Source organism: Tamandua tetradactyla, chromosome 18 (assembly GCF_023851605.1).
Source record: "Tamandua tetradactyla isolate mTamTet1 chromosome 18, mTamTet1.pri, whole genome shotgun sequence".
Taxonomy (NCBI): domain Eukaryota; kingdom Metazoa; phylum Chordata; class Mammalia; order Pilosa; family Myrmecophagidae; genus Tamandua; species Tamandua tetradactyla.
In genome coordinates this window covers 2,684,049-2,710,603 of record NC_135344.1, presented here as the reverse complement: position 1 = coordinate 2,710,603, position 26,555 = coordinate 2,684,049, and the positions used below count along the sequence as shown (strand labels likewise).

The 26,555-nt window shown below is 50.6% G+C and overlaps 1 protein-coding gene across 5 annotated transcripts in view; it reads left to right on the top strand.

Moving 5' to 3' along the window:
* CTDP1 (CTD phosphatase subunit 1) overlaps positions 1-26,555 on the top strand; it is a 145,589-nt gene that overhangs the window by 100,603 nt on the left and 18,431 nt on the right. For all 5 annotated transcript variants that reach the window (XM_077135174.1, XM_077135173.1, XM_077135176.1 and 2 more), the window contains one exon: positions 9,698-9,860. In XM_077135174.1, the coding sequence (XP_076991289.1) occupies positions 9,698-9,860 (163 nt within the window). The remainder of the gene's footprint in view (positions 1-9,697; positions 9,861-26,555) is intronic.

The window sequence follows — 26,555 nt, the reverse complement described above, 5'->3', positions numbered from 1 at the left end:
CCCAAATGTGTGGAGTCACATCTCTGTCTAATCAAGTTTGATACCCCCTCTTGATTGAGTCACATCTCCAGAACGATGATCTAATTAAAGTTGTGTGGCTGCCTTTACACAATGGGATTAGGGTTACAGCATGGCTTTTCTAGGGTACATATGTCCTTTCAAACCAGCACAGCAACTCACCCCATGGATTGGCAGTATCATTCTGATTACAGGAGTCAGAGTCCTTAGTGCCTTTGAGTCCAGTCAGCATAGAAAACCAATCGTAAAAACCCATTTTTAAGATTCTATTTCTTAAGAACCACTCCTGGTACCAAGTTGTATTAGTTACGGTTCCCTAGAGAAACAGAATCAATAGGAAATATCCATAAATATAAAATTTATAAAAGTGTCTCACGTAACCCTGGGAACGTAGAGTACAAAATCCTTAGGGCAGGCTGTGAAGCTGACGATTCCGATAGAGGGTCTGGACGAACTCCACAGGAGGGTCTCGCTGGCCGAAGCAGGAAGAGAGCCTGTTTCTTCTGAATCCTCCTTAAAAGGCTTCCAGTGATTAGATTAAGCGTCTCTCATTGCAGAAGACACTCCCCTTGGCTGATTACAAATGGAATCAGCTGTGGATGCAGCTGATGTGATCATGAGTTTATTCTATGAAATGTCCTCATCTCAACAGACAGGCCAGCACTTACCCAACCAGACAAACAGGTACCGCCACCTGGCCAAGTTGACACATGAACCTGACCGTGATTAGCTCTCTGGTGGTTCACATTAGGGAGACACAGACATATTTCCCTTCACCTAGTGGTCTCACCTTTAGGAATCTGCTCTGTAGTGGTGAGAGCTGCAGTCTTTTGTGGAGGTTTTGGAGTTCTGGCCATGTTGGCATAGCTTTCATTGGATTAACCCTCCTGCTGAAATAATGGTAAAAGTTGGCGGACAAAATATATAAAATCCTGCCAGAAGGTTTTGCAGAGCCTCCATCAGGCGGCATGTAGGTCCAGAGGTCTTGGAGCAGCGCCGGGCAGGGAGAGCCGTACTCACTCTCGCTTCTTCCCCGGGAGCACTTTCCAGGTGGGGCGTGGAGGCAAGTAGAACACACGACCTTCTGGGCTTAGGAGGTAGAGGTTGTGGTTTGCGATGGCCAGAGCAGCTGGAACTTGGGAGCAGAGTCCCAGAGGGGGAGAGCTTTGTAGATGGGCCCAGGTCACCTGCATCCTGGACCCCGAGGAGACTGAGTCTCAGCAGCGCGCAGCAGGCGCAGGGTGGAGGCCACACGGTGCTGGGGAGGCAGAGAGTGGAGTCCAAGGCCCGACATGGAGGAGGGGTCTCAGCGAACATCCCCGACCTTTAGTGGAGACCTCAGAGGACCATGTCCGTGAGTGAGGTGACACTGAGTAGATCAGCTCTAACAAAGCCGCAGTCCAGGCTCCAGGGTGACTAACCTGCTCCTGTGCTGTCGGCCTGCCCACAGAAAACAGGTCTGTCTGCAGAGGTCACAGCTTTCCACTTAAAATTATGAGGCATGCTAAAAATCCGTACCAGTTGGGTAGAAACCAGGAGAAACACAGGAGTGATAGAAACAGATCCAGAGATGAGTCAAATATTGGGATTATCAGAGAGGGACATTAACATAATTATGATTAAATATTTCAGTAAAGTGGAAGGAAGGGTGAATAAAATAGGTGAAAGAATGAGAATTTCAGCAAAGAATTCCAGTCTGTAAGCAATCTAGATAATCTAGAATGGAAGATAACACAGCACGGGGCGGGGCACTGCCGAGGTGGCGCCTTCAGTGGAGGCTCTGGCGCACGCAGGGCTTAGGGCCGCACGCAGTCCCCACGTGGTTCCTTTTTCTTCTAACCGAACACCTGGGCAGCAGGAATAGGCGTGTGTGAGCAGGAGCAAAGTGGAAGAGGTGTATGAGACTGTTAGTGTATTGTTGGCCGCTGCTGTGGGGGTGGGGGGCATCCATCCATGGATTATTACGTTTTTCTCCATATTCTGAATGGTATGACTTGATAAAGTAAGCATGGAATTTCGTTTGAAAACCTAAAGATTCTTTAAGCCAAAGAAGATACTACATAATAGAAGATTGTTTTTAGCTGTTAAATTGTAGTATTTCCATATAGGGAAATAATTATAAGTAAATTTTTTTTAATCGCAACAAATATTACAGGTCTAATAACCTAAATAGAGAAAACTGTTTAGTATCATTTAGAGCCGTGTAGATGACATGTGAACAGTGGCACCTGGCGTAGGACCGCGTAGTGTGTAGTTAAGCGCTGCCTTGCATGGAAGATGTGTGTGTCCTGGAGGAGTTGAGAGGTGCAAGGGCCCAGCACTGTCCTCGCGGCTAGTGCCGAGCTAGGAGAACCGGTACTGTGAAGTCGGGGGTCCCAGCAGCCTGTCAGAGGCTCTGCCCGAGACCCAGGCGGGAATCCACGTTGGCAGCCTGTGCCCCAGCGTTTGCATGGGCTGGTTGAACTGGAAGGCCTCTCGGCACCCGGCAGGCACAGCGGGCAGGGTTTTGTGCCGGTGGACAGCTGCCTCCCGACAGTGGGGCCTGTACACCTGTGCCCGAGAGAGCCGGCCTTCCCGGCCGAGAGCAGCCATTGCCTGGCAGTCTCTTATCTGTCCTAAAAGCACCCACAGGGCAAGTGCCCCAGAAAAGGCAGAGTGAACCCAAGAAGTTTCCAAACGGTGGCTGAAAAGATAGAGAAAAGGGGGACTTGAGTGCTCACACGGGGCCTCGTGGTCTGGAAAGATGAAAGCTGGGAGGGCTGGCAGGAGAGGATCAGAGTTGTTAGACTGTGGGAACTTCACGGAGTACGCCTGGGCTTTTCCTTCAGGAAACAGGCAGTGCAGTGCCAGTGCCAGTGCCAGATGGCTCTGGTTTTTGGGGGTTAGTTTTCCCCTAGGCAGGGAACTACGGCTCAGTTGGTGGTGTCCTGAGAAGAGCCACTGCTGCTGGGACAAGAGTTCCCGAGGCCTGTCGGGTAAGCGCAGGGGAAAGCCGGCCCACCACCTGGCCTGGGCCTCATCCGTCTGTGCTTTCAGCAGTGGAAACCCCAGACCATCTCCCTGCCTAGAAAGTGGGATACCAAGTAAAGTGAGAGAATGTGTCTCGTAGGCCGTGATAGGCATGAGTTTGTTTCTCTGTGTTCCTTTTTTTTTTTGAAACACTCGGGGCTGTGTGCCCAGCTTTGTGCCTTAGGAAGCCAGCTCAGGGGCAGAGGGTGCTTGTCAGCGTGGTCCGGGTAAAATGACCTCGTCCCTGGGGCTGAGCTGGGCAGGGGGAGGCATGGGCAGCGCGAGGAGAGCTCGTCAGGAGGCAGGAAGGGCTGGAGGGAGGTGCAGGACTGACGTCTTGGTGAAAGCCCAAGCGGAGGCCTTGTCAGGGCAGGTCTTCAAGAGAGGTGGGTCCGCCACAGCCCAGGGCAGCAAAACGACCCCGAAACACCCTCCAGGGAGCAGCAGCCTTCAGGGGCTGCACGCTATCCCTAGTTTCTCGTTTCGTTCTGTCCAACTCCGTGTTTATGAGGGCAGTGCACTGCCCCTCTAGGTTTCCTGGCTGGGGGAAGAGCTGGGCCGTGGCCGCGGCTGCAGCTGTCAGTGATGTGGTTGTGGCAGGAGAAGGGGGGCTGCCAGGGGGTCCCACTGGGGGGACACTTCTGCAGGCGGAGGGGGCAGCTCCCCGGCGCCCTCAGCGGCCCTGTGGAGCCCACCTATGTCCTCAGGCTGGACAGTCTGCATGTGCAGAATGAAACATTTTATTGGGACTCATAGCCTCTGAAAAGTTAGGGATGTGACGATGCCTTTATAGGCAGTCGCTGGAATTCTCCCTTGTGTCACAGCGCTTACAGGGTTCGGATTTCTGCCCTGAGTTATGTTCTGTGAAATGTTAGGGCCGCCATCCCTGGCAGTAGGGCGAGGAGGGGAGGAGCACAGAGGGGCGCTGCAGAGGTGGCGCCTTCAGCGGAAGCTCCGGCGAGCACAGGGCTTAGGGCCGCACACAGTCCCCAGGGCCCCATGCAGCCCCCACGCTTATGTGTCCACGCCAGGGCCCCTGGGTCCTAGGGTCCGCTCTTTGTGTTGTTGAAAATAAAGCCACAAGCTTTTGACTTATTTTTTTCTTAAATGTAGAAAACAAAGGCTTATTGTCTCAAACCATGGCGAATGTTTAAAAATTAGGCACAGAATTGGTTTTTGAATTATGCAGCCGTGCTTGAAGTAAGCAGCAGGAAGCTTTGGAGTCTCTGAGCTACACAGAAGAGCTAAGGAAGTGCTGTCTGAAGACAGGCCGCAGGTGGCAAGGGGCCTTGAACAAGTTGAGCATGTCTTTTTTACTTGTATAACACTAATAGCATGGCAACAGATAACCACATATTTGCTCTAAAAAGTGTATAATTTATGTGAAAAGGGGTTTAGTTGCAAGTGGCACTGTAAAGAAACCAGTGTTTTAGTTATGCCAAGTCTTTTCTGAGGAAAACAAACACACTTGGGGCTGTAGTTTATTCTAACGAGGTGACTTGTGATGAAATCTTCTTCTTTATTAAATTTGGAAGTGTGATTTGCATCAAAATATTTTAATGTTATTTACCAGCCCATTTAGGTAGACAGGTTATTAATAGGACTTAAGTCATGTTAGTCACATGTTTTATAATGGAATATAGCATTGTTATTTACGAACCAGTATATGTTTATTGTATCAAAGAAGACACATTTTTTCCTAAATAGCCTGTTACTTCAAATTGATTGTGTTATGTTGCTCTGTGCACTGATATATGTAAGAAAATATATGTTCAAAATTCATGAGTATTGGTGATTGTGCTGATTTGAAAGGATGTATGGACCCTAGAAAAACCATGTTTTAATCCTAATCCCATTTTGTAAATGCAGCCATTTTTTCTAATCCCTGTTCAGTATTGTATGTTTGAAACTGTAATCAGATCATCTCCCTGGAGATGTGATTTAATCAAGAGTGGTTATTAAGCTGGATTAGGTGACAACGTGTCTGCAACCATTTGGGTGGGTCTTGATTAGTTTCTGGAGTCCTATAAAAGAGGAAACATTTTGGAGAATGAAGGAGATTCGGAGAGAGCAGAGAACGCTGCAGCACCAGGAAGCAGAGAGTCCACCAGCCAGCGACCTTCAGAGACGAAGAAGAAAAACGCCTCCTAGGGAGCTTCATGAAACCAGAAGCCAGGAGAGAAAGCTAGCGGATGATGCCATGCTCGCCATGTGCCTTCTCACCTGAGAGAGAAACCCTGAACTTCATCGACCTTCTTGAACCAAGGTATCTTTCCCTGGATGCCTTTGATTGGACATTTCTATAGACTTATTTTAATTGGGACATTTTCTTGGTCTTAGAACTGTCAGCTAGCAACTTGTTAAATTCCACTTTTTAAAAGTCATTCTGTTTCTGGTATATTGCATTCTGGCAGCTAGCAAACTAGAACCAATTTTGGTACCAGAGAGTGGGGTTCTGCTCCAGTTTGTAAATACCAAACATGTTGGAACAGCTTTTTAAATGTTTAAGGAGTAGATTTTGGAGGAGTTGTGAGGAACTCGATAGAGAAGGCCTGGAATGCTTTGAAGAGACTGTTGGTAGAAATGTGGACTCTGAAGATACCTCTGACCAGGCTCTGGACAGAAATGAGACATGTGTCATTACAGACTGGAAGGAAGGCGATCCTTGTTTTAAAATGGCAGATAATCTGGCAAAGTTGACTAGTAGCTTTGGCTGGAAGGCAGATTTTAAAAGCCATTCCATTTCTGGTATATTGCATTCTGGCAGCTAGCAAGTTACAACAGTGATACATGTTGATACTTCTGTGTTCAAAATTGATGAAATAACCAATTTATGTAAAGAAAAGGGAATTCCTGTCATCACCTGCCCTTTCCCCAGTCTAAGCCCAGCAGAGCCGCCAGGGGCAAGAGGCCTTGTCCGTGAGGCTGTCTGCACACTCGGACGGCACCACCTGCCCTCCCCTCCCCCTCCCCCTCTCCCTCCCCCTGCTCCTTCCCCTGCCCCTTCCCTTCCCCCTGCCCCTGCCCCTTCTCACCTTCCCCTTCCTTTCCCCCCTTCCCCCTTCTCCCTGGGCAGAAGCGAAGCACGAGCACCCTGAGCTGCACTTCCCTCTCCTACGGTGAGGAGAGCTAGTCCGGCTCACTGGATTGGCACAGCACAAAAATGTTCCTTGGATTTAAACCTGGGGCCTTGCCCTGCAGATTGGAATCACACTGTACCTGGGCCATCGCACACTGAACCAGTCTATCTTTTAATTCCTTCCTCACAGCCCCAGAACTTCCACATTCACACAGCCCAGAGATGCCCCAAATGCGAGGGATCCAGAACGGACCCAAGCAGCCACACCCCATACCCTTAGTGGTCGTCTTCCTCCTTGCCACCGCTGGCCACCCCCAGCCCTCCTCCCCCAGCCAGCTGCTCGGATTCAGCCTGTGCTCCTGCAGGTCCCGCCTGAGCTGTCTGCACACCTGTCTGCCTGAAGGACCCCTGTGTGTCTGTCTCGGTTCTGCTTCCTTGAAAGCACCTCTTCCCTCACCTCCCCTCCTCCTTTTCTCCTTCCTTCCCTCGCCTCCCCTCCTCCTTTTCTCCTCCCTTCCCTCGCCTCCCCTCCTCCTTTTCTCCTCCCTTCCCTCGCCTCCCCTTCTCCTTTTCTCCTCCCTTCCCTCGCCTCCCCTCCTCTCCCCTCCTCCCTTCTCTCATCTTCTCTACCCATCCCTTCTCCTTTTTCTCCCCTCCCCTCCCCCCACTCTCCCCCACCCCCCTCCCCTCCCTGGTTGCGCCACGTTCTAATCGTGGAACCTCATGCGGCCCTATTATGACAGAACACTTGGCCATGCTGTGGGTGCGTCTTGTCCTGTGCTGTCCTGACTTTCAGTTGTGGACACTGTAAGTCTCCTGGTCCTTGCACTGACCTTTTTGGCCCTGGGCTCAGACGTTGGCTTACTCCATTCCTGGGTGGGTGGGTGGCAGCAGACAGGCCCCGGTCTGAAGGGCCACCCTGAGAAAGCTGAGGTGTCTTAAAGAAGTACCTGTACGCAGTGCTTAGAGAAGACCTGTAAGTTCTCTGCCCAGTTCCTCTCATCCGGGCGAGCAGTGCGGTGCTGCCCTGTAGCAGCCGGACCACTGAGCCCCGGGTGGTGGGGGGTGGCCGTGGGCCCTGGCCTCACCCCTTCGGCCCCTGCAGGAGCCTGGCTGACCTTCAGTCCTCCCATTTAGCAGCACTGTGGGAGGGACGAGTCATGAACGCCTATTTTTTTTCCATTAGACTATTTTGGGGTGATTGTGGGGTTTACCTGCAGTTGTAAGAAGTAGCACAGGCCCCCCAGGCTGGTGGTGTCAGGATACGCCCCCAGCCCCTCGGCCCTGACGGCGCTGGCCGGTCCCGATCCGCAGCGTGGCATCCTGCACCAGGCGTGGGAGCTCGGACGTGGCTCCCGCCAGCCGCCCTGCACGCACGGCCATCACCTGAGGGACATCGCTTTCCAGCTTGGGGCCACTGCTGCTGTGGACATTCTAGGTCAGGGTTTTGTGTGAGCCTACGTTTTCTTTTCTCGGGGCTAAATACCCATGGTGTGCGCTGGGTCCTATGGTGGTTGCGTGTTCCATATTTTGAAAAACTGCTGACTGGGTGGCCCGGTTTCCCACACCCTTGCCGCCTTCAGGTCACTGCCTTCGTGTTAGCCCTCCTGGTAGCTGTGTGGAGATTCCTTCTGCGGTTTGAATGAATTCCCCTGGGACCTTGCCCCCCGCCCCTGCCGCGATGCTCCTTTGGCATCTGTTCTCTTCTTAGGTGAAAGATCTGTTGGTGGCTTTTACAGTTTCTAATGGGATTGTTCAGGGATTTCCTATTGAGTTTGGGGATTCCACATTCTAGAAATTAGTCTCCCTTCTGTATAGGTCGTTTGCAGATATTTCCTCCCAGTCTCTAGCTCGGTTTTTCATGTTTGGCAGAGTCTTCATTGCAGTAAGGTTTCTACTTTTGATGCGGTTCAGTTGTCTGTGTTTTCTTGCATAGATTGTGCTTTCCATGTCAGGTCCAAGAATGCTTTTCTTGGTCCTGGACTGCAAAGATGTTTAATCTTTAAAGTCTTATGTTTTGCATTGATTTTTGGGACCGGTCAGGGCTCATTCTTTCTTCCCTGTGGGCTTCTCCCTGCTCCAGCACCAGCTGTGGAAAGGTTCATGCCCCATTCGGCTGCCACTGCCCCATCCAGAGAGCCGTGGGACGTATGTGGTCTCCTAGGCCCTCTCCTGCCCGTCTGGCTGTCCATCTGTCCCTCTGCCCATGCCACACAGCCTGGATACTGCGGCTGTAGAGCCAGCCCTGAAATTGGTAGATAGACTGACTCCTACATCCTGCTTCTTTTCAAATTGGTTGCAGCTGTTGTGTCCTCTCCATATAGATTTCAGAGTGATCTTGTCTGTATCTCTGCTGCACCACCTCTCCTAGTTCTGGGGGCTTTCTGTGGTGTCCTTGGGATTTGTGGTGTGGACATTTGCACCCTCTGCTGATAGGAGCAGTTTCGTCTTCCCCTTGTTGACAGGTGTGCCTGTCATTCCTCGGCCTTTCCTTGCCCTATTACATCACCTAGAACTCCAGCAGCAGCTCAGGTAGTCATGGAGGGGCAGATGTGATCCCCTTTGCCTGGTCGTAGGGACACTGATGTGGTCGGCTCCAGGGCTCTTTGCAGATGTTCCTTCTCAATTGAAGATGTTCCCCTCTTTTCCTGTGTTTCTGGGAGCTCTTACAGTGATTGAGTGTTGAATTTTTTCTGTATTGATCGATATGCCCATGTGATTCTTTGGATTTCATTGATGGGCTTGAATGTTGAGGAGCCTGGCACCCCTGGAGTCGAGCCCCCCAGGCCGCCTGCATCCAAGAGAAGTGGCCTATGGCGAGTAGCCCTCTCGGAAAGCCTAACTGCCACTGCTCAGAAGGGTTCACCTAAATTCTGACTGCCATGAGCATACATAAGAAGGTATACTCAGTGAGAGCTGACGTTTAGACTAAAGTAAGTACGGGGGGAACCTCGGAGTGGGGCTCTAATTCTCGCACACCAGAAGGACCACTGTGGTGAGTGCACAGGGCGTCACGGACAGAGGCGTCCTTGAAGCACGAGAGTGACCCTTGTTAGCAGATTTATTATATCAGTATTTAACAGTTTAATACACCTATATAATCATAATCCTAATTGCCTTTTCCTGGCCTTTGTGAACAAATGATTTTAATTTCAGCCACTTGAAGTCTGGTTTTTGAATTCAGCATTGCATTTTTTGCTTGAAGCTGAATAACTTCACATTTCTTCAGTGCTGTTGATAGGATATAATGTTTTGGTTTTTTGGCCTTATTTCGAGGAGAAATAACACTTGCTACGGGTTTGTCATCTCTTGTCGAGTTTTGTCAGTGTAAAAGGTAGGTGCTAGCCTTTCAGCAGGAGTGAACAGAGCACAATTTGTCACTCCTATAGCAAAAATGTGATGTCCTAAGTCACCTTTGACACAGCACTATAAATAGGCAACATTGACAAAATGTCCTGTTTTTTCTGAGCTAAAACATTCTGCTTGACTGTATTTGTTTGTTTGCCAATTCTGAGAATCAGGAATCTGATTCAGTCTGAGAAGGTACGATTCACGCTGGTTTTCCTCATTGGAACTGTAAATTCGTTTCAGAGTTGTTGAGCCACATCAGCAGCAGATGTTTGATGAAGAACTGCCCAATAACCAAGATGGAGAACAGCCAGGTCCTTCTAGAAGAAAGCGACAGCCCAGCCTCTCAGAGACTCTGCCGCTGTACACGCTTTGTAAGGAGGACTTGGAGAGTATGGACAAGGAGGTGAGCGACTGACCACACCCAGGGCCCTGGCCTGTCCCCGCTGTCCCTCTGCTCAGAGCCGACGCCGGCGCCTTGGAGGTAGACCCGAGGCCTGCACTCTGACAGGGGCTGTGTGTGCGTCGTGTTGGACTAAAACTTTTCTTTGTCATGGAACATTTTCTGTTAAAAGAGTTACAGTAATACCAAGTGATATAAGTGAAACCTGGCACAGAAATACACTTTAAAAACAGGCTTGGTGGATTATCTTGGCCTCTTCCCACCCAGGGGCCATTTTACACTCCCCCTGCTGCCTGCACCCCACCCACTGTCTGGGATCTGTAGACCCACAGCTCAGGGGCAGGGGCGCTGCTGGCCGCTGCAGTGTCCGGTGTGCCCCTCCCCCAGGTTGGCAGCAGTGCAAGAGTGGAAGCTCTGAGGTGACGAAGTTTTCACTTAACATAGTTGGTTTTTAAACACACAGATTACAGCTGGCGGGTTTCTTTGTGCTAACCTTATTAATTAACACGGAATAGATTTGAACACAGGTGGTGTTGTGTGTTTTCAATTGCTGAATTACGGGAATAATGCTAATAGGGCCTCAAATCGATTTTGAATTGGAGACTAAATACAGTCGGGATTTTCTTTAGCATCAAAACAAAACAAAACAAAACAAGAGCTTGAAGTGATGGTAAAGTCAGTATTGCTGCCTGCCTCCCTGTTTCAGTTTCAAAAGGCCCCACAGCTCTCCAGGTCCCTTTCCTTGCAACACCCCCGAGCCCTCCTGCATGCTTCTCACTACACGCTTTGATGGAGTCTTCTGCTTTCCATGTGTGGTTTGTACAACACACCCTGTGGCGGATTGTTGATTGTGCTTTGAAAGGGCAGTTGTAGAAAAATCACATACCTCCTCCGAGTTGGGATGAAAGCTGCTATTCTGTGCTTAAGTCTTTTCTTCCTGCAGACAAATGCCCAGAGCCATTCATCCTTCACTCATTCGCTCATTTGGTACCCTGCGATAAAAACCAGGGTCAGTTTTCAGTGGGAATGCTGTGGAAAACATGTAAGGGGGAAGGCAATGAAGATTGAGTTCAGTTTCAACAATAGTCTGTTTCCTTCTGAAATAAAAGTCAATATTGAAACTTTGGATTTGGCTCATCAGGAACAAAGACAAAGGTTTGGCCTGCAGGTTCCAGCGAGCGCTGTGCTGTTTGTTCTGTAATGGCAGTGAGACCAGGGCTGTGTTCCGCGGATATGTCTGGAGTGCTGCCCTGGGCCCCCCAGAGAGGGCAGTGCACCTGCCCCAGCACCGCCAGCCAGCGGACCGAGCCTAGAGCCGGAGGCCCCTCCCAGGGGCTGCACTCCCGCACCCTCCACTCCCCACTGGGTGGCCCAAGAGACGCCCTTTCTCCCCTTCCCTTGGCCGCCGCCATGCTGTCCTCACCTCATGGGGAGCGCCGCGGGGAAATGGAGAGCAGGGTGGCGTGGCTGTGGCTCCCCACCGACACCCGTGCCACTGACACCCACCGTGGACCCACCTGGAGGCACAGGGAGCAGACTGGCTGTCTCCATCTCCGGGAGGAGGCTGCGGGCTGTGTGCTCTCATGTGGGCCCTCGGGACTGTCCCTCGCTGTGTCCCTCCCAGCCCCGGTGGTTCGGGTGGTGTTGACACATCACGGTGTGAGCGTAGGTTCACCCTGCTCCTGGGCTAAGTTGGCCTCCATTCAGGGGCTGGTGGCCGAGCTCGGACCCCAGTGGGTGTCCACACACACCCCATTAGCCCTCCCAGGAGCCGGCGTTCCAGGGGCTTCGGGGCCTGGGTTCTCTAGAGGCAGGGCTCGGGCCCTTTGACACTGACCTCCCCCACCTGGATGAGCAGGAGCCAGGGCACCTGCGGCAGCAGCTCCACCTGCAGCAGTACAGGGAAATGTTGGAGGGGCGGCGTCTGTGGAGGGGCAGGAGTCACCCGGGAGAAAGTCCCGACTCCTTGACACTGCTCCAGGCTTCAAGAGCTTGTGCGTCTTCGCAGCCTGTTTGAATAGGCAGTTTGGAGCTGCTTCTTGGAGGCCCCTGCACTGTGCCCTGCCCCACGCCCCACACTGCACCCCACACCCTTCACTGTGCCCCTCACCACGCCCCACACCGCCCACCCCCCACCCTGCACCGTGCACCCCACAAGCACTGGCTTCCATCCTCGGGGTCAGGACAGCATTTCTCCATCTTTAGGTCTCAGAACCTGTTATGCACCTAGAAATTACTGCAGAGACTGAAGAGCTTCTGTTTGTATGTGGGTTGTATATCAGTATTTAAAGGATTAGATGTTAAAACTGAGAAATTTCTAACAGTCCATTTTAAAACATTGATAATGAACTCAAAACACAGATAATATTTTTTATGAAAAATGAGTGTTTTCTAAAGTCAGAACAGTTGAGTGTGGAAAGTGGCATTGTTACAGTCTCGCCTGTCTCCCTGACACTGCCTGGGGACAGCTGGGCTGTCATCTGCTCTGCCCTCCAGCCAGGGCCACAGCACACAGGGCATTGCTTCTAGGAAGCTCCACCACACACCTGTGAGCAAGGGACAGAGGCGGCACTGTGGTTTTATCCTGGAGAGGCTTGGCCTCCCGGGGCCTTTGACCCCCGCTGGCCCAGGACTCTGGAGCAGGTACAGATTGCCCCCAGCAAAGGCTGGAAGAGGCTCCACAGGGCTCCGCCCAGCGTCACTTCCAAAGACGTCACACAGAAGTCACTCATCTCCCTGTGCAGTGTGCATGTTAGTTTTGCTTTTGTTTTCCTCTTTATGGTATTATTATAACAAAATGTCGATAAAGAAAATTTCTAAAGTAGAAGGGACAGGTTATCCATGGTGTCACCACTGGCGGAAAACTCACTGTCCCTCTTGCTGTGTCCCAGCTTTGCTCAGGTGCGTGCGGGTCTCTGCCCGTCCAGGTGCGCTTGGATTGGTTGTCGTCGACCTGATGACCGAAGTCCTGATTGCAGAGGTGACCTCTGCGTGGGGGTGAGGTTTTCCCGTAAAGACCTGGCGCTCAGTTGTAGGGCTGTTCCTCCAGCGAGAGGATTGCTGGTGCTGTTTACCTGTTTGCACCTGCCTGCTGCCCTGCCCATTCACAGGTCCTCCTGGCAGGCTGGCCGTCTCCCCGCCCCCAGAGACCAGGCCTCTGTGTGTCCTGCAGAGTGGCCACCTGCACTTCTTGCACTATTTTCTGCCGTGTGAGAAATAATTTTAACTTATTTTCAACTGTGCAGATACATGTCATCTGATGTATGCCTTCAGTTCTTTGTTAAGACCTCCAGCATGAAGGTCTCAGACTGTCGCCTCTGCCTGTGAGAGCAGCCTGACTAAATGGCGAGTCCTTTTGAACTTGGGACAGGAGCAGAATGTCATATGGAAAGAGCACAGCACGATGAAAGAAAATATAGTTGTAGGAAGGATGGAGAGGAACCCCCTGGAGATGATAAAGAACAGTTTGCCCAGGACTGGCTTCCCATGGTCTGAGGTCAGCTGATAACTAGGCAGAATCTGGTCAAAAACTAAAATTAATTATAAGCATTAAGAAGTATTTTACATCCAATTGGAAAATCTTCCCCAAATATTTTGCTCACAGTGTCCTTCACGCCAGTTAGCCTTTCCACACCCCAGCCCCCTTGTCTGAATGTGCGTGTTACAGGGCTGACAGCTTTTGTTGGCGTCCAGTTTAGAGCCCACTGCACCGTTCACCCTGGTGGCCGTCCACATGCTTGGGATAAAAGCTGTCATGCAGATTGGAAATCCTTAGAAAATCCACGTTTACCAGTATTTAAGGTTTGGGCAACCCAGTTCATTTCTTAGTTTCTTCCAGTTCTTGACCTGAAGTGAGAGGGTCCTGCAGGATGCTGCACTCACGTCCCTCGCTCCTCTAGCCACTTTCTCAGGTTCTCAGAGCCATGTGAGAGGCCAGCCCCTGCCTGCCTTGCACCCCTCGTCCCCCGCAGGGGGAGGGTGCCAGAGCGTGCATGCAGAGGGCAGGCTGGCCATGCGCGTGGCATCACGGAGCAAACCCAGAACCTGCCCCACGCGGTTTGTTTCAACAAGATGTCTTCATGGCCTGCAGCTGCCAGAGCAAATGACCACAGACCGGGTGGTAAAAACACAGAAAGGAATCCTCCTGTCCCCAGAGCTGAGCCCCAGTCCAGGTTCGTGGTCTCGCCAAGAGAGGAGATTCAGGGGCAAGAAGGCAGGTGGCAGTAAGCAGTCCAGTTCACTGGGAGCTTAGTCTTGGTGAGGAAGTTTGCATGGACCTGCTCAAGGGAGATGCGCCCTGAGTGGCGTGCTTTTAGCTTGTTTTAGGAGGTTTTGCAGCCATGCTTTTCCGTTTCTCCCTTTGAACGCCAGGTGTCGCCTTTGTTTCAGGAGGACACAGCTGTCAGCGCTTGTGGAGCTCTGCTGATGCTCAGAGCTTCATTTCGGGCAGCAGGCTGTCGTACAGAAAGTACAATGCTTTCTGTTGTAACCAGCTTTATGGCTCTGTGGGGTTTCTGGGCTTCAGAGGAGATTCTTGTCCTGGGGAGTTTGTGGTTGTGTGTTAACTCCCTCGGAGCCAGAGAGGAAGCAGGACCCCCAGCCTTGGTGCCCCGTGCTGGTCTGCCTCCCTCTCACTGCCCAGAGGCCAGCAGGTATGGGATCGAGGTGTGGCAGGGCCGCGCTCCCTCCGCAGGCCCTAGGGGCACCTGGGGTCCCCGCCCAGCCACTTTCATCTCCTCATGACCCTGGTGGCCCCGGCACTGCTGCTGTCCCCACGAGCCTCCCTCTGCCTCGCACCTGCCCCTACTTCTCCCCCAAGGGCGGCAGCCCCTGGACTGCGGGTGGCCTTGACGCAGGTCCCTAATTGCATCTCCAGGGGCCTCTTCCCAGGAAGGGCTCCTTCATTGCTCACAGGTGCTGGCAGGGCAGGGACATGTGTTTTGGAGGATGTGGGTCAAACCCCACACGAGGCTTCAGAGAAATGTAGAACTTTCTCTTCCTTTTTCCAAGAAAAACACACGTCTGTACACAAAACTGTCTTTTGTCTTGTGAGGTATTTCTTTTGAAGCTAGGAAAACACTGCTTTTTAGAATATTTCAGTTTCCTCCTCCACCAATTCAGTGTGCCTCATATACATAGATAGATAAAGATATATTTTTTGCATGGGCAGGCGCTGGGAAGCAAACCCAGGTCTCCAACATGGCAGGCGAGAATCCTGCTGCTGAGCCACCGTCGCGCCGCCCTTGCCTCATATTTTAGTGTGAATGCATTCTGTTCCTTTTGAATGTATTTTTCTTTTAAATAAATCATCTGATTTACGGGTATTTTAAGTATTTCTGTTCCGACTGTGTTAATGTAGCTGACAAGGGGAAGACCCTGGAGTTTCCACGAGACCCCTCCTTTGTAGAAACCCCTCTGTTGTAAACACATTTACCACCCAGGGGTCTGAGATGCCTTCTCTCTGTGTACACTACCCCTTAGGGGCATGTGGAAAGGGTTTCATCTTCAGCATTTATATAACGCCAGGTTGGTGGTCTTGTGCCCTTTCTTAGGCTGCATCAGTTTGAAATATTCTAAAACCTTGCTTTTTAAGGCAGATACTGACTTTGGAATTCCTGGCCAGGCCCAGGCACCCCCTGTTCCGTCCCTCCCACCCCCGGGTTCCTTGTTGGGGCTCCCCGCGAGGACGCTGCGGCCTCCCAGAGGCCCCTCCTGCCAGCTTGATTGGGAGTAGGATTCCCAATTCAGAGCCCCCTTGGCGGTTTTCAGGGAGCACATCCTCTTGCTGGCCCCCCTGCTCATGCTTCCTGGCCCACCCACCCGTGGGAACCCCTTAGCCCAGAACAGCTCGATGCCTTTTCACTGGTGGGGACCCCCCACCCCTGTCCCAGCTCTCTCCATGGGGATGCCCCAGGCTGGGAGGAGAGAACGGACGGGGGTCCTCACTGCCTCAGCTTTTCTTGCTGCCCTGCCTCTGCACACCAGGAGTCTCCCCCCTTCCCTACCCTGTTCCCTGAGGTTTTGGCACCTTTTTGGCCTCTGACCCCTGCTCCTGAGACAGCACTTGGATGCCCTGGAGGCCGGTGCTGATTTGGGCCTCATCAGGTATTCCCTAAACTCACCAGCCCACCCTCCTCGGAAACCACAGCCATAGGTTCCAACCCCAGAAACAGGCTGTCACCTTCCATGGCAACGGGACCAGCGCCACCACCATGGGGTCCCCGCCTGGGAGCCGGGAGTGCAGCCAGGAATGGGGTCCCTCCAGAGGCTGGTGAGGAAACGGGCTCTTAGAGGCTCCAGAAAGGAAGCAGCCCCGGGAGAGCTGGCAGGACGAGAGCCTCCCCCATGCCTGGCTCGTGCGGCAGGAACAGGAGTGCTCACCCCAGGTTGTCTTTGGGAAGGCTGGGGCTAGGTCCCGCTCTCCTCCGTGCTCCAGCTGCGCCTTGTGGGAGCCTGCCTCCTGCTCTTCCCGAGGGGACACGGAAGAGGAGTGTCGGAAAGCTCTGGAAGGAGGGCAGCTAGGGTAAGTTGTGGACGTGGGATTGCGAGAGAAAGGTGAAGCTGCAGGCCTGTGGGGAAGCCCCACTGCATGCTCTCCTCACTGTAAGGGGATCTGTCACTCAAGCAGTAGACGACACCTCACGAGGACCACCTGCTCCGGCGTGGAAAGGAGGGTCTTGGACAGTTGCATTTGCCAAGGAGACCAAAGAGAAAGCAGCCCTGAGACGCATGCCACGTGCGCCTCCTGCCTTAGTTCTCAAATGTGAAGACTTGTTTTCCCATGGGAATGGTATTCCTATATAGGAATTCCTGTAACCTATATAATAGGGTATTTCCTCTGCCCTAATTCTCTAGGTGTACTACATGGAATTTCTTCTTAATTTAATGCTGCCTGGGTGTTGTACAACTGGAAAACTCCAGCCTCTGGATAATTATTGCTTTTTAAAAATGGCTCCATTTACCATGTTGCTTCTACTGATTTTGTCCATATATTGATGTAGTGCCGCCCGAGAGAGTAGTGCAGGGCTTCAGAGCAGGGAACTGGCCACCTGTGTGGCACACAGGCTGCAGGTGCTGCTTGCTGAGAGGACCTTAGGGTTGGAGCAGCTGTCAGAAGCCAGTGCCCGCGAGGCAGAGCTGCCTTTCCACTTCTCAGGTTGACCGTTTGAATGTTCAGGACAGTGTGTGTTTCACAAAAGCGATCAGTCCCGAGAGTGTCTTCTCTTTCGAGCTGGGACTCTGTCTCCTCTGCTTTGTCTTCGGGCCTGCCTGTTGCCTGTGGCCATCTCTGAGCACTGTGTGGCCACCTCCTCGATGCCTGTGGCAGTGCGCACAGCCCCAGGTGGTCAGGGCCAGTCTCGGGCCAGGAGCTGCTGACGTGCAAAGGGGAGGACGACTCCCAGAGAGGAAGAAGCTAGAGAATCTGAGTTCTTCCATCCCCAGTCCCTCGGCAGCTGCCCGCCCTGGCAGGGGACAGTGGTCCCTGCTGAGGGCACCCAGTTTGGCAGAGCCTATGACAAGTTCACCAGCCAGAGGGGGGCGTGCCCGCTGCCGCTCCCAGGACATGGGTGAGTGGTTTGATGCCCCGCTGTGGCGGCCACCGTGCCATCAGACTGGTCCAGTGGACCAGGGGTCAGGCATCCGGCTGCAGCCACCGGCTCTGTGCAGGGCCTGTTTTCCCCAAAGGCACTGGGTCAGCCCCTCCCGGGCCCAGCTCTCTCGGCAGCCCCAGGCCATTGTAGCTCTGGCCTCTCCACGGACTCGAGGGTCTGTGAGGAAGCACTGGCACTGTTGCAGGGATGAGGAAATGGTTTCGAGTTAGGTTTAGGTTTTGCCAGTTCAGAAGGCACATAGCAGGGATCACACATGGAATTTGACTCAGAAATGAGCCACACAGAAGTAAAGGGGGCTAATTAGCTTTAAATTGGGCTTCTGGAGCCGAGTTTAGTGAGCCATGGGGTTATTCCAGAAAGGAGGGTGCGGTGCCATTTGAACAGGGCTCCCGTACCCCCCTGACCTTAGCGCTGGCCGAGTTGGCAGTGCTGCAGGGGCCCACCAGGTGGTTCTGTCTGCAGCCAGGTGTGGGGCCCTGGGGGGGGCTTTGCTTTATTCCAGCACTGTGGAAAGACCCGCTTGCGGCACCCACCGCCCACATGCCATCCAGGACCAGCTTTTCCCAGGAGACTGATCCGGAAACAAGTGGAGCTCTGAAGTCGCGTTTTCTACACATTATTTCAGAAGGATTAATTATACAAATGCATTCTGTTCAGAGTATAGTAATTATAGGCATGTTTACATGTGAATTTTATTGTTTAGTGCTTGAACACTTGAAGACTGGTTTCTCGCCTTCAGGGTCTGTAATGGTAGGCATCAGTATTGCCTGCCAGTCAGTTCTTGAAAGAACCAGAAAAGAATTTAAAGCTCAAACGCCCAAGCCCAGATATGAGAATGGTGTAATTAAAATACTTGCACCCTAAGTCAGGACATACTCTTCCGGCATCACTGCTTTGACGCTGCTAGGCTGTGCCAGCCTGTCCTCTCGGGACCATCCCCGCGTGGCTGCATCGCGTGACGGTGTCTGCTTTGCAGACTTGCCACCTTTCGTGTTCTTGTGTATTAGTAAAAAGCCCCGTGGTGATGTCTAAACCCAACAGAAATGTTTTCTTTTTGTTATATGAAATTACAATTAATAGTGTTTGAAATACAGTTACATAACCATTCAGAAATTAAGTTTTATTTCACTTTGAAAGTCATGAAATATAAGTCATTGTATTTTTAAAAATAAGTGTAGGTATGTGTACTTTATTTTTTATTTTTTATTTTATTAATTAAAGAAAAAAGAAATTAACACAACATTTAGTGTACTTTATTATACCTTAAATTTTCTACTTTGGTTCTGTAGGAGAATGTTTTTTATCTTGTAGAAGTGAATTTTAAAGTTTGCACTGGTGAAACTCACTTTCCAAATGGTAGGAATTGAGAAGTTGTGCAGAGAAATGGGAGAGGTAAGCAGTGAGCCCCCACTCTCAGGTCTGTCCGCATTAGCTGCAGCTGTCTGGGGGAGACTTGTCCAGTAGTTCCAGGGCTTGTTGGAGAGAAGGAAGGGTCTCCATGGCATCCTATCATGTGCCTTTTTTTTTAAAACAAATGTTTTTTTTATAAATTCACTTTGATTTGCGTAGTAGTTGAAATATTTTCTTTTTCATGAGTATAATTTTTAAATTCTGGATTTATATTTTGAGTAAAGTTACAAAGATCCCTAATATAAAGAGGCAAGCTATACTTTTAGTAGATTTTCTTTCTTTTTTTACTGAAAGAAGTAAAACAAGCGAGACGCTCAGCAGCAGTGCATTCCAGTGAGAAAGATTTCCTTCCCTCTAATCCAGGTAGTGGGTCCTCAACATATGGACAAATGTGTTTTCTCCCCATCACGGCTGATACTGTTCTTAGACCCTCTCCCCGATACGTGACACGCTGGTTGTTGATGCTTTTCATTGAGAATGGAGTCTGAGTCAGGTGACCCAGGGAGGAAACTTCTGTGGTCACGACTCTGGTGCTGCGCCAGGGGCCTGTGCCCAGCATGGGCAACCATCCCTGGCTCTGCCAGGACGGCCTGGGAGGGACGACCTTGGAGGAGAGGCTCCAGAGGGCTGCTGCTTCCCCTGGACCTGAGTGGGTTGGACGCAGCCTTTGTCCCGGCATCCCCCATGATTTCTTGAGAAAAATGAGGCAAGAAGAACCTGCGGTCATTATGGAGCGAGGACCTGGATAGTTTGGCTCCATCCGGTGCATTTTTTTTCTCTGAGTTGTGAGTGTGCATGAGCGAAAGAGAGAGTGTATGACATTTCGATTACATGGAGACGTGACTCCACCCACTCCAGATGGGTCTTGATTAGGTTACTGGAATCCTTTAAAAGAGGAAACATTTTGGAGAGAGTCATAACAACAGAAATGACACAGAACTGACAGCCACCAGAAACTTCAGGGCTGACAGAAAGAACAGAGACACGGATGTTTGGAGATGCTTGGAGCCCAGCAGACATTGCCATGAGATGCTCAGCAAGCCAGAGCCTGGAGAGAGCCAAGGGAGGCCAAGAGATGGTAGCCAGCTCACAAGAAGAAAAGTGAAAGGAACCCCATAGGAACAGAGGCTGAAAGCAGTGGAACCTAGGAGCAGGGGACCAGCAGATGCAGCCACGTGAGTACCCAGCTGACAGGGGTTCCTGACCAATCAGCCTGTCTTGAGTGAAGGTAACCTCTTGTTGGCACCTTAATTTAGACACTTTGACTTCCACAGAACTATAAACTTAACTTACTAAATTCCTCTTTTGTAAAAGCCATCCCAGTTCTGGCATATCACATTCCAGCAGCTTGCAAACTGACACATGTGGTTCGCACAGAAGCACATGAAAAGAAGCACGGTATCATTTGTCGTTAGGAAAATGTCAGTTAAATCCAGGAAAGTGCCACTGCACAGCTGTTGGAATGCTGACCTCAGACAAGCCGACAATACCAAGTACTGGCGAGGAAGTGGGGCAGCTGCCATGCCTCACCACGGGAGAGCGGACGGAAGCAGTCCAACCCATGCAGTGACCACATGACCCAGCAGTCCCACTGCTGGGAACATATTTATCCATAGGAATTGAAAACCTGCGTTCATGTAAAAACCTGCACATGAATGTTTTAGAGCAGCTTTATTTCCAATCACCAAAAAGTAGAAACAATCCACATTTGGAATAGTGGCTGACTCAGGGTTGGTGACTGGGTCAGTAAACTGTGGACTCGGCAGCAGAAAGCCATGCTGACAGGTACAGTGGCACAGAAGAATCTCAGATGCATTTTGCTGAGAGAAAGGAGCCAAACTCAGCGGGCTCCACACCCTGTAATTCTGTCTCCATGACATTCTAGTAAAGGAAAAGCTTTTAAGGATGGAGAACAGTAAGTAGACAGCAGGGCTTGGGGCCGAGGGAGTGGTGACTACAAAAGGGACCCATGAAGGTATTTTTTGTGGGCAGGACCATATGTAAATGATTGAGAGGTAGCTATGGATTTGTCACACTTATAAAACTGTATGCCGAAAGGTGAAATTTTAGCATGTGAAAAACTTTAAATAAATTATAAATTGAAAAAACTTGCATGGAAAGGAAAAATGAAGAGTAACTGGAATTTTGAAATTTTCTTTCATCTATTCTATGTACCTCGTCATTTATTGGATCTGTTCTAATTTTGTGTTTTAAATAAACTTTATTGAGGTATAATTGACATGCTGTGACATTCACAAATTCAGATTCAAACTGTTCAGACTCTCTTGATAAATGTACGCCCTGTGCAGCGACTGCCACACCCCAGGTTTCCCCAGCGGGCCCCACACACACACCCCTTGGGCACGGGGCCTGTCACCTTCCTTCCCGGAGGTGGTGCAGGGCTGCCTCCTGTCTTAGGAATTCCTGAGGCGGGAGATGGTGTGACTTTCGTTTCAAAAGCAAAAGACCTTATTTTAGGTTCAGCTTATTTTGGGATGGGATGAATGTCCCTAGAGCCTGGCGTCACCCCCAGACTCTCCCAGCTTCCCTGGAGGAGCTGAGCGCGGCGAGGCCCCCAGGGCGCCACGTACCCTCCTGGCTGGGTGCTCAGGGCTGGCCTGCGAGTGAGCGTTCGCATGCGTTACTTCTGGGGAGTTGAATCTTTCTTGGATCATCTGTCCCCACTTCTTCCCTGCTCTCTGTTCTCTCGTGAGGGTCTCCCAGATTCGTTCTCTAATTTTCTTAATTTTTACTGCTTTTTAGTTATTTGCCTTGTAGTTTGTGGGAGACTTCTGGTGCCGCACAGCTCTGGCTCCAAGGGGAGTATAGGTCAGGAGCCCTGCAGGTGAAACAGCTGTCAGCCAATGGAGACATGGCCACCTTCTCTTTCCTGTTTTAACTCCTGATCTCTGGAGCTGGATGAATGGGTTATGCCTAATTTGTTTGCCTTTAGCCCCTCTTGGCCTCAGGCTTTGAATTTCATGGTTGATTGGCTGGCTGACTGGCTGGTTAATTGGTTGGCTAACTGGTTGGTTGGCTGGCTGGCTGGTTGGTTGGTTAGCTCATTAGCTGCTGGCTGGTTGGTTAGCTGATTGGCTGGTTGGCTGGCAGGCTGCTTGGTTAGTCAGTTGGCTGGCTGCTTGGTTAGTCGGTTGGCTGGCTGCTTGGTTAGTCAGTTGGCTGGCTGCTTGGTTAGTCAGTTGGCTGGCTGTTTGGTTGGCTAGCTGGCTGGTTGATAGTTGCTTGGCTGGCGGCCTGACCGGTTGGTTGGTTAGTTGGCTGGCTGGCTGGCTGGCTGGTTGGTCAGTTGGTTGGCTGGCTGGTTGGTCAGTTGGTTGGCTGGCTGGTTGGTCAGTTGGTTGGCTGTCTGGTTGGTTGGTTGGTTGGTTGGTTGGTTGGCTGGCTGGTTGGTTGGTTGGTTGGTTGGTTGCCTAGCTGGCTGGCTGGCTGGTTGGTTGGTTGGTTGGCTGGCTGGTTGGTCAGTTGGTTGGCTGGCTGGTTGGTTGGTCAGTTGGTTGGCTGGCTGGTTGGTTGGTTGGTTGGTTGGCTGGCTGGCTGGCTGGCTGGTTGGTCAGTTGGTTGGCTGGCTGGTTGGTTGGTTGGTTGGTTGGCTGGCTGGCTGGCTGGCTGGTTGGTCAGTTGGTTGGCTGGCTGGTTGGTCAGTTGGTTGGCTGGCTGGTTGGTCAGTTGGTTGGCTGGCTGGTTGGTTGGTTGGTTGGTTGGTTGGTTGGTTGGTTGGTTGGTTGGTTGGCTGGCTGGTTGGTTGGTTGGTTGGTTGCCTGGTTGGTTGGTTGGCTGGCTGGCTGGTTGGTTGGTCGGTTGGTTGCCTAGCTGGCTGGCTGGCTGGTTGGTCAGTTGGTTGGCTAGCTGGCTGGTTGGTTGGTTGGTTGGTTGCCTAGCTGGCTGGCTGGCTGGTTGGTCGGTTGGTTGGCTGGCTGGCTGGTTGGTTGGTTGGTTGGTTGCCTAGCTGGCTGGCTGGCTGGTTGGTCAGTTGGTTGGCTAGCTGGCTGGTTGATAGTTGCTTGGCTGGTGGCCTGACTGATTGGTTGGTCAGTTGGTTGGCTGGTTGCCTAGCTGGTTGCCTAGCAGGCTGGCTGGCTGGCTGGCTGGTTGGCCGGTTGGTTGGTTGGCCGGCTGACCGGTTGGTTGGTTAGTTGGCTGGTTGGTTGCTTGACTGGCAGGCTTGGGAGTCTGGGGTGAATGGTTGTAAGCAGGTTGTAAGCTAGATATTAGGAGTATAAAAATAATTGTTTCTGCACAGTAAAAGAGCAGATATCATTTTTGCTTCTTCTTTGCATACATGGTAACCAGTAGACAGTTTTTCTTTCATTGATAGTTTCACAGCATTGTTTAATGCATGGATTTGTTTAGCTAAATCCATAAAACTCTGCTTCTGTGGGCAGTTCATATATCGAGTCCTTATTATGGCCCAGCTCCTCTTAGCAGGCAGTTGATTTTATTAATTAAATAAACATTTATTAATTGCCCACGGTGTGTCAAGTAGTAAAGATAATTGCCTTAAGAATTGGCTGATAAATGGACTAAAGTGATTATATCACATAAAAGTAAACTGTTTCAAGAGAAATCAACAGTAGACCCTGATTCTGAAGACCACAGGTTTTTTTAAAGAGTGTGTGTGGCCTCTGATTACGAAGGGGAGTTGCTGATGCCTTTTCATGGCCATTTTTGTCCAGGTGCTGCTTGGCCCTTGCTCATCCAGTTTTTTTTAATGGTTTTTATTGTGAAATGTATATACGAAGAGAGAGAAAAAAAAAAAGCATACTTCAGCAAGTAGTTACAGAACGGATCCCCAGGGTTTGTTATGGATTACCATTCCACTATTTCAGATTTTTCCTTCTAGTTGTTCCAAAACACTGGAGGCTAGAAGAAGTATTAATGTAGTGATTCAGCAGCCGTACTCGTTTGTTAAATCTTATTCTCTCTGTTAATACCCCTCCTTCTCCCAGTCTGTAGGGATCTTTAGGCAGTGCCCGTTCTGACTTTCTCATGTTGAGTAGGGCTGTCCCCTGAAGGCTAGGGGATGGCTCACTTGCATTTTTACGAGTGAGGAATAACTGAGTGCAGGCTGTAAAATTAGTCCCACTGAAGTCCTGCATTTCTAATGACGAGTGCCACATGCATTTTCAGCTTGGTGTTGTGCATGTAGCATATTTACTGTTTCTTGTCTTATAACCTAAGAATATTTACAGGATTCTTTGTAGGGGCAAGTGTCCTTGAATTTGCCTGGTTACATCACACGGTAAACATGGAGCGCTGGCTGCATGCAGGGCAGAGACCAGGAACTGGGCAGTCCTCAGTGGGACACAGACCCCACCCCACCTCCACCAGCACAGCCAGCACCAAAGTCCATTTTGTGACCTCCAACCCTTCAGCAGTAGCCTCTACCACCCTCCCCTCTTTTCTCTGGAGCGTATGTGGTGGTGTCAAATAAATCCTTTCAGTCTATGGCTTTTTTCCCTGTCTTAGCTGTAAACGCCAGAGTCCTTGCCTTAGCTTTTGAGAACCTCGAGGTGTCTGTCCGCCATGGCTGTGAGCTGTGATGGGCATTTGAGCCCACGGTGTCTGCATCCCAAATCCTTCCGGGTTTGATGTTGTGCGTGACCTCGCCCTGCACACACTTGGCTGGTGGCAGGCCCAGCTGGAGCTGGGCTTTAGCTGTCTCCGTACACGCTCTTCTTGGGGCCTGGAACGGAGGCTGTGCTTCTTTCCTCCATGCTGATTTCACGGTGTGTCCTCATTGGGGAGATGGTGACCCTGAGATTATAGAGAAGAGGTGAAAGGTGAATGCTGAAACAGCCTTTAGGAGAGAATTGCAAAAGGCTTCTTGAAAACTGGAATAGATTGCAATAGAAAGCTGTGTATGGCCTCTAGTGATGTCAGGGGTTTTTGGTGTTTTTTAAATAGATTGCTTTTCTTTTGAGATAATTGATGATGGACTGTCTTTTAAGCTTTGTTCCTGACTTCTTCAGGTTAACCTTCCGATTCTTCTATTTCCGATTTCAACTCTGAGTTTGTAATCACTTAAGAGTCTTTATTATTCTCTGAATTTTCAGTTTTCAATGATTCCTGTCTTCCTTGCATGGACTTGCTTTCTGTGAGATTCCTCCTTTCTCTCTCCTTGATTTGTCTCAGATTTGGTGGGGTGGGGGGCTCTCCTCAACTAGCTTTTGCTCCCTAGCTTTCTCCTTGTGCTTGAAGGGGAAACACAGCTGATGGGCAGCTTCAGGAGCAGACTGGGGGTTTCAGCGTAGGGTGGTGGGTCCTGGCGTGTGGGCGTCCACGCCAGCGCTCAGCAGGCGCAGCGGGGAGAGGCCAGGCAGGCCTGCAGCTCCTGGGAGCCTGAGAAGGAGGCTCGGAGCCCCTTCGGCCTGCACCCTGGGTTCCCTGGTCACCCCTCTAGGTGTCCCCTGTGTGGCACGTGTAGTGGACTATCCGGACAACTCTGGCCTGCCGGCCCAGTGAGAGTGGTGCAGCATGGGAGACAGCAGGAGTGGGGGAGCAGAGGGGAGGAGGTGCCCGGATCCGGACCCTCCTGGGGCCTGGGTGGGGAGGAGGGGGAGGCGCCCGCAGCGACGGCCCAGCTTGGCAGTGCTTGTCCCTTGTTGGCAGGTGGACGGCGGCACCTGCTGCTGTCAGCGGCTGCCCTAGTAGCGTAGAGATTTCACTTCGTTCTTCAGGGTAAATTGAGTTATTTTCCTCTTTACAATTTTCTTTTATTTTTTCCCTTAAGAATTGAGGAAAGTGCTCCTTAGCACCTTTAAAAAGATTTATGAAGTAAATATTCCATGACACATTACTGTTTTCCAAATAGTGCAGTTACCTTTCTGTGAAAGAAAATCCTGGGAAGATACACATCCCTCTCAAACAAATATTAAGTATAGATTTAGAGTTAGATTTTAATGTGTATCCGTGATTCTGTTTGGCTATAATAAATATTTCTCTGAATCTTCAAAACAGTTTTTCAGTCATCAAATAAACGAAGGAGCCTGTTGGTCAGCTGACCAATGCAAGACATTTGTGATGATGACTTGGACCCTTGCTCAGCTCAGAGGCACTCCACAAACGCGTGTGCATGTCAGACTTAGAGACAGTTTTAAGGGCTCTTTAGCTTTCTTCTGAGTTGCTTTGATTGCATGATTGCATAGTTCGGCTATTCAATTTAAAATAACTGATCGAAAAAAATGTCTTTGCCCCTCCTGAAAGGGTAATGATGTGGAGTTAAAAGCCTTTAATATTTCTAGTGCAAACTGTAATAGAATGTTCTAATAGGAATTAAACTGTAATAGAGTACTTTAATAGGATTTTGCTATCAAAAAACAGTTGGGTTTCCTGGTGCCTGCCCGTGTAAAAAAGAAAGAAAAAACAGTAAAACAGTATGACTAATAAAACCCTAGCAGTGAAGCATAAATTTTAGTAGCTTCTTAGAATAAAGGAGATGCTTTTTATTAAATGCCTTTAGCTTAAGCTTAAGAGTGCCCCCAGTGGGATCAGTCACAGTTAAAGATGATATGATAACAAAGCCACACTGTATTTAATTACCTATATTGAAATGGTGTATGTTTGAGTACGGAAGTCCAGGGTGCACTGGTTGTTCTCTGGTGCTGCGTGACGGCGTGTGAAGGGCTGGTGTGAACTCTGAGTCTCTTTGCCCCTG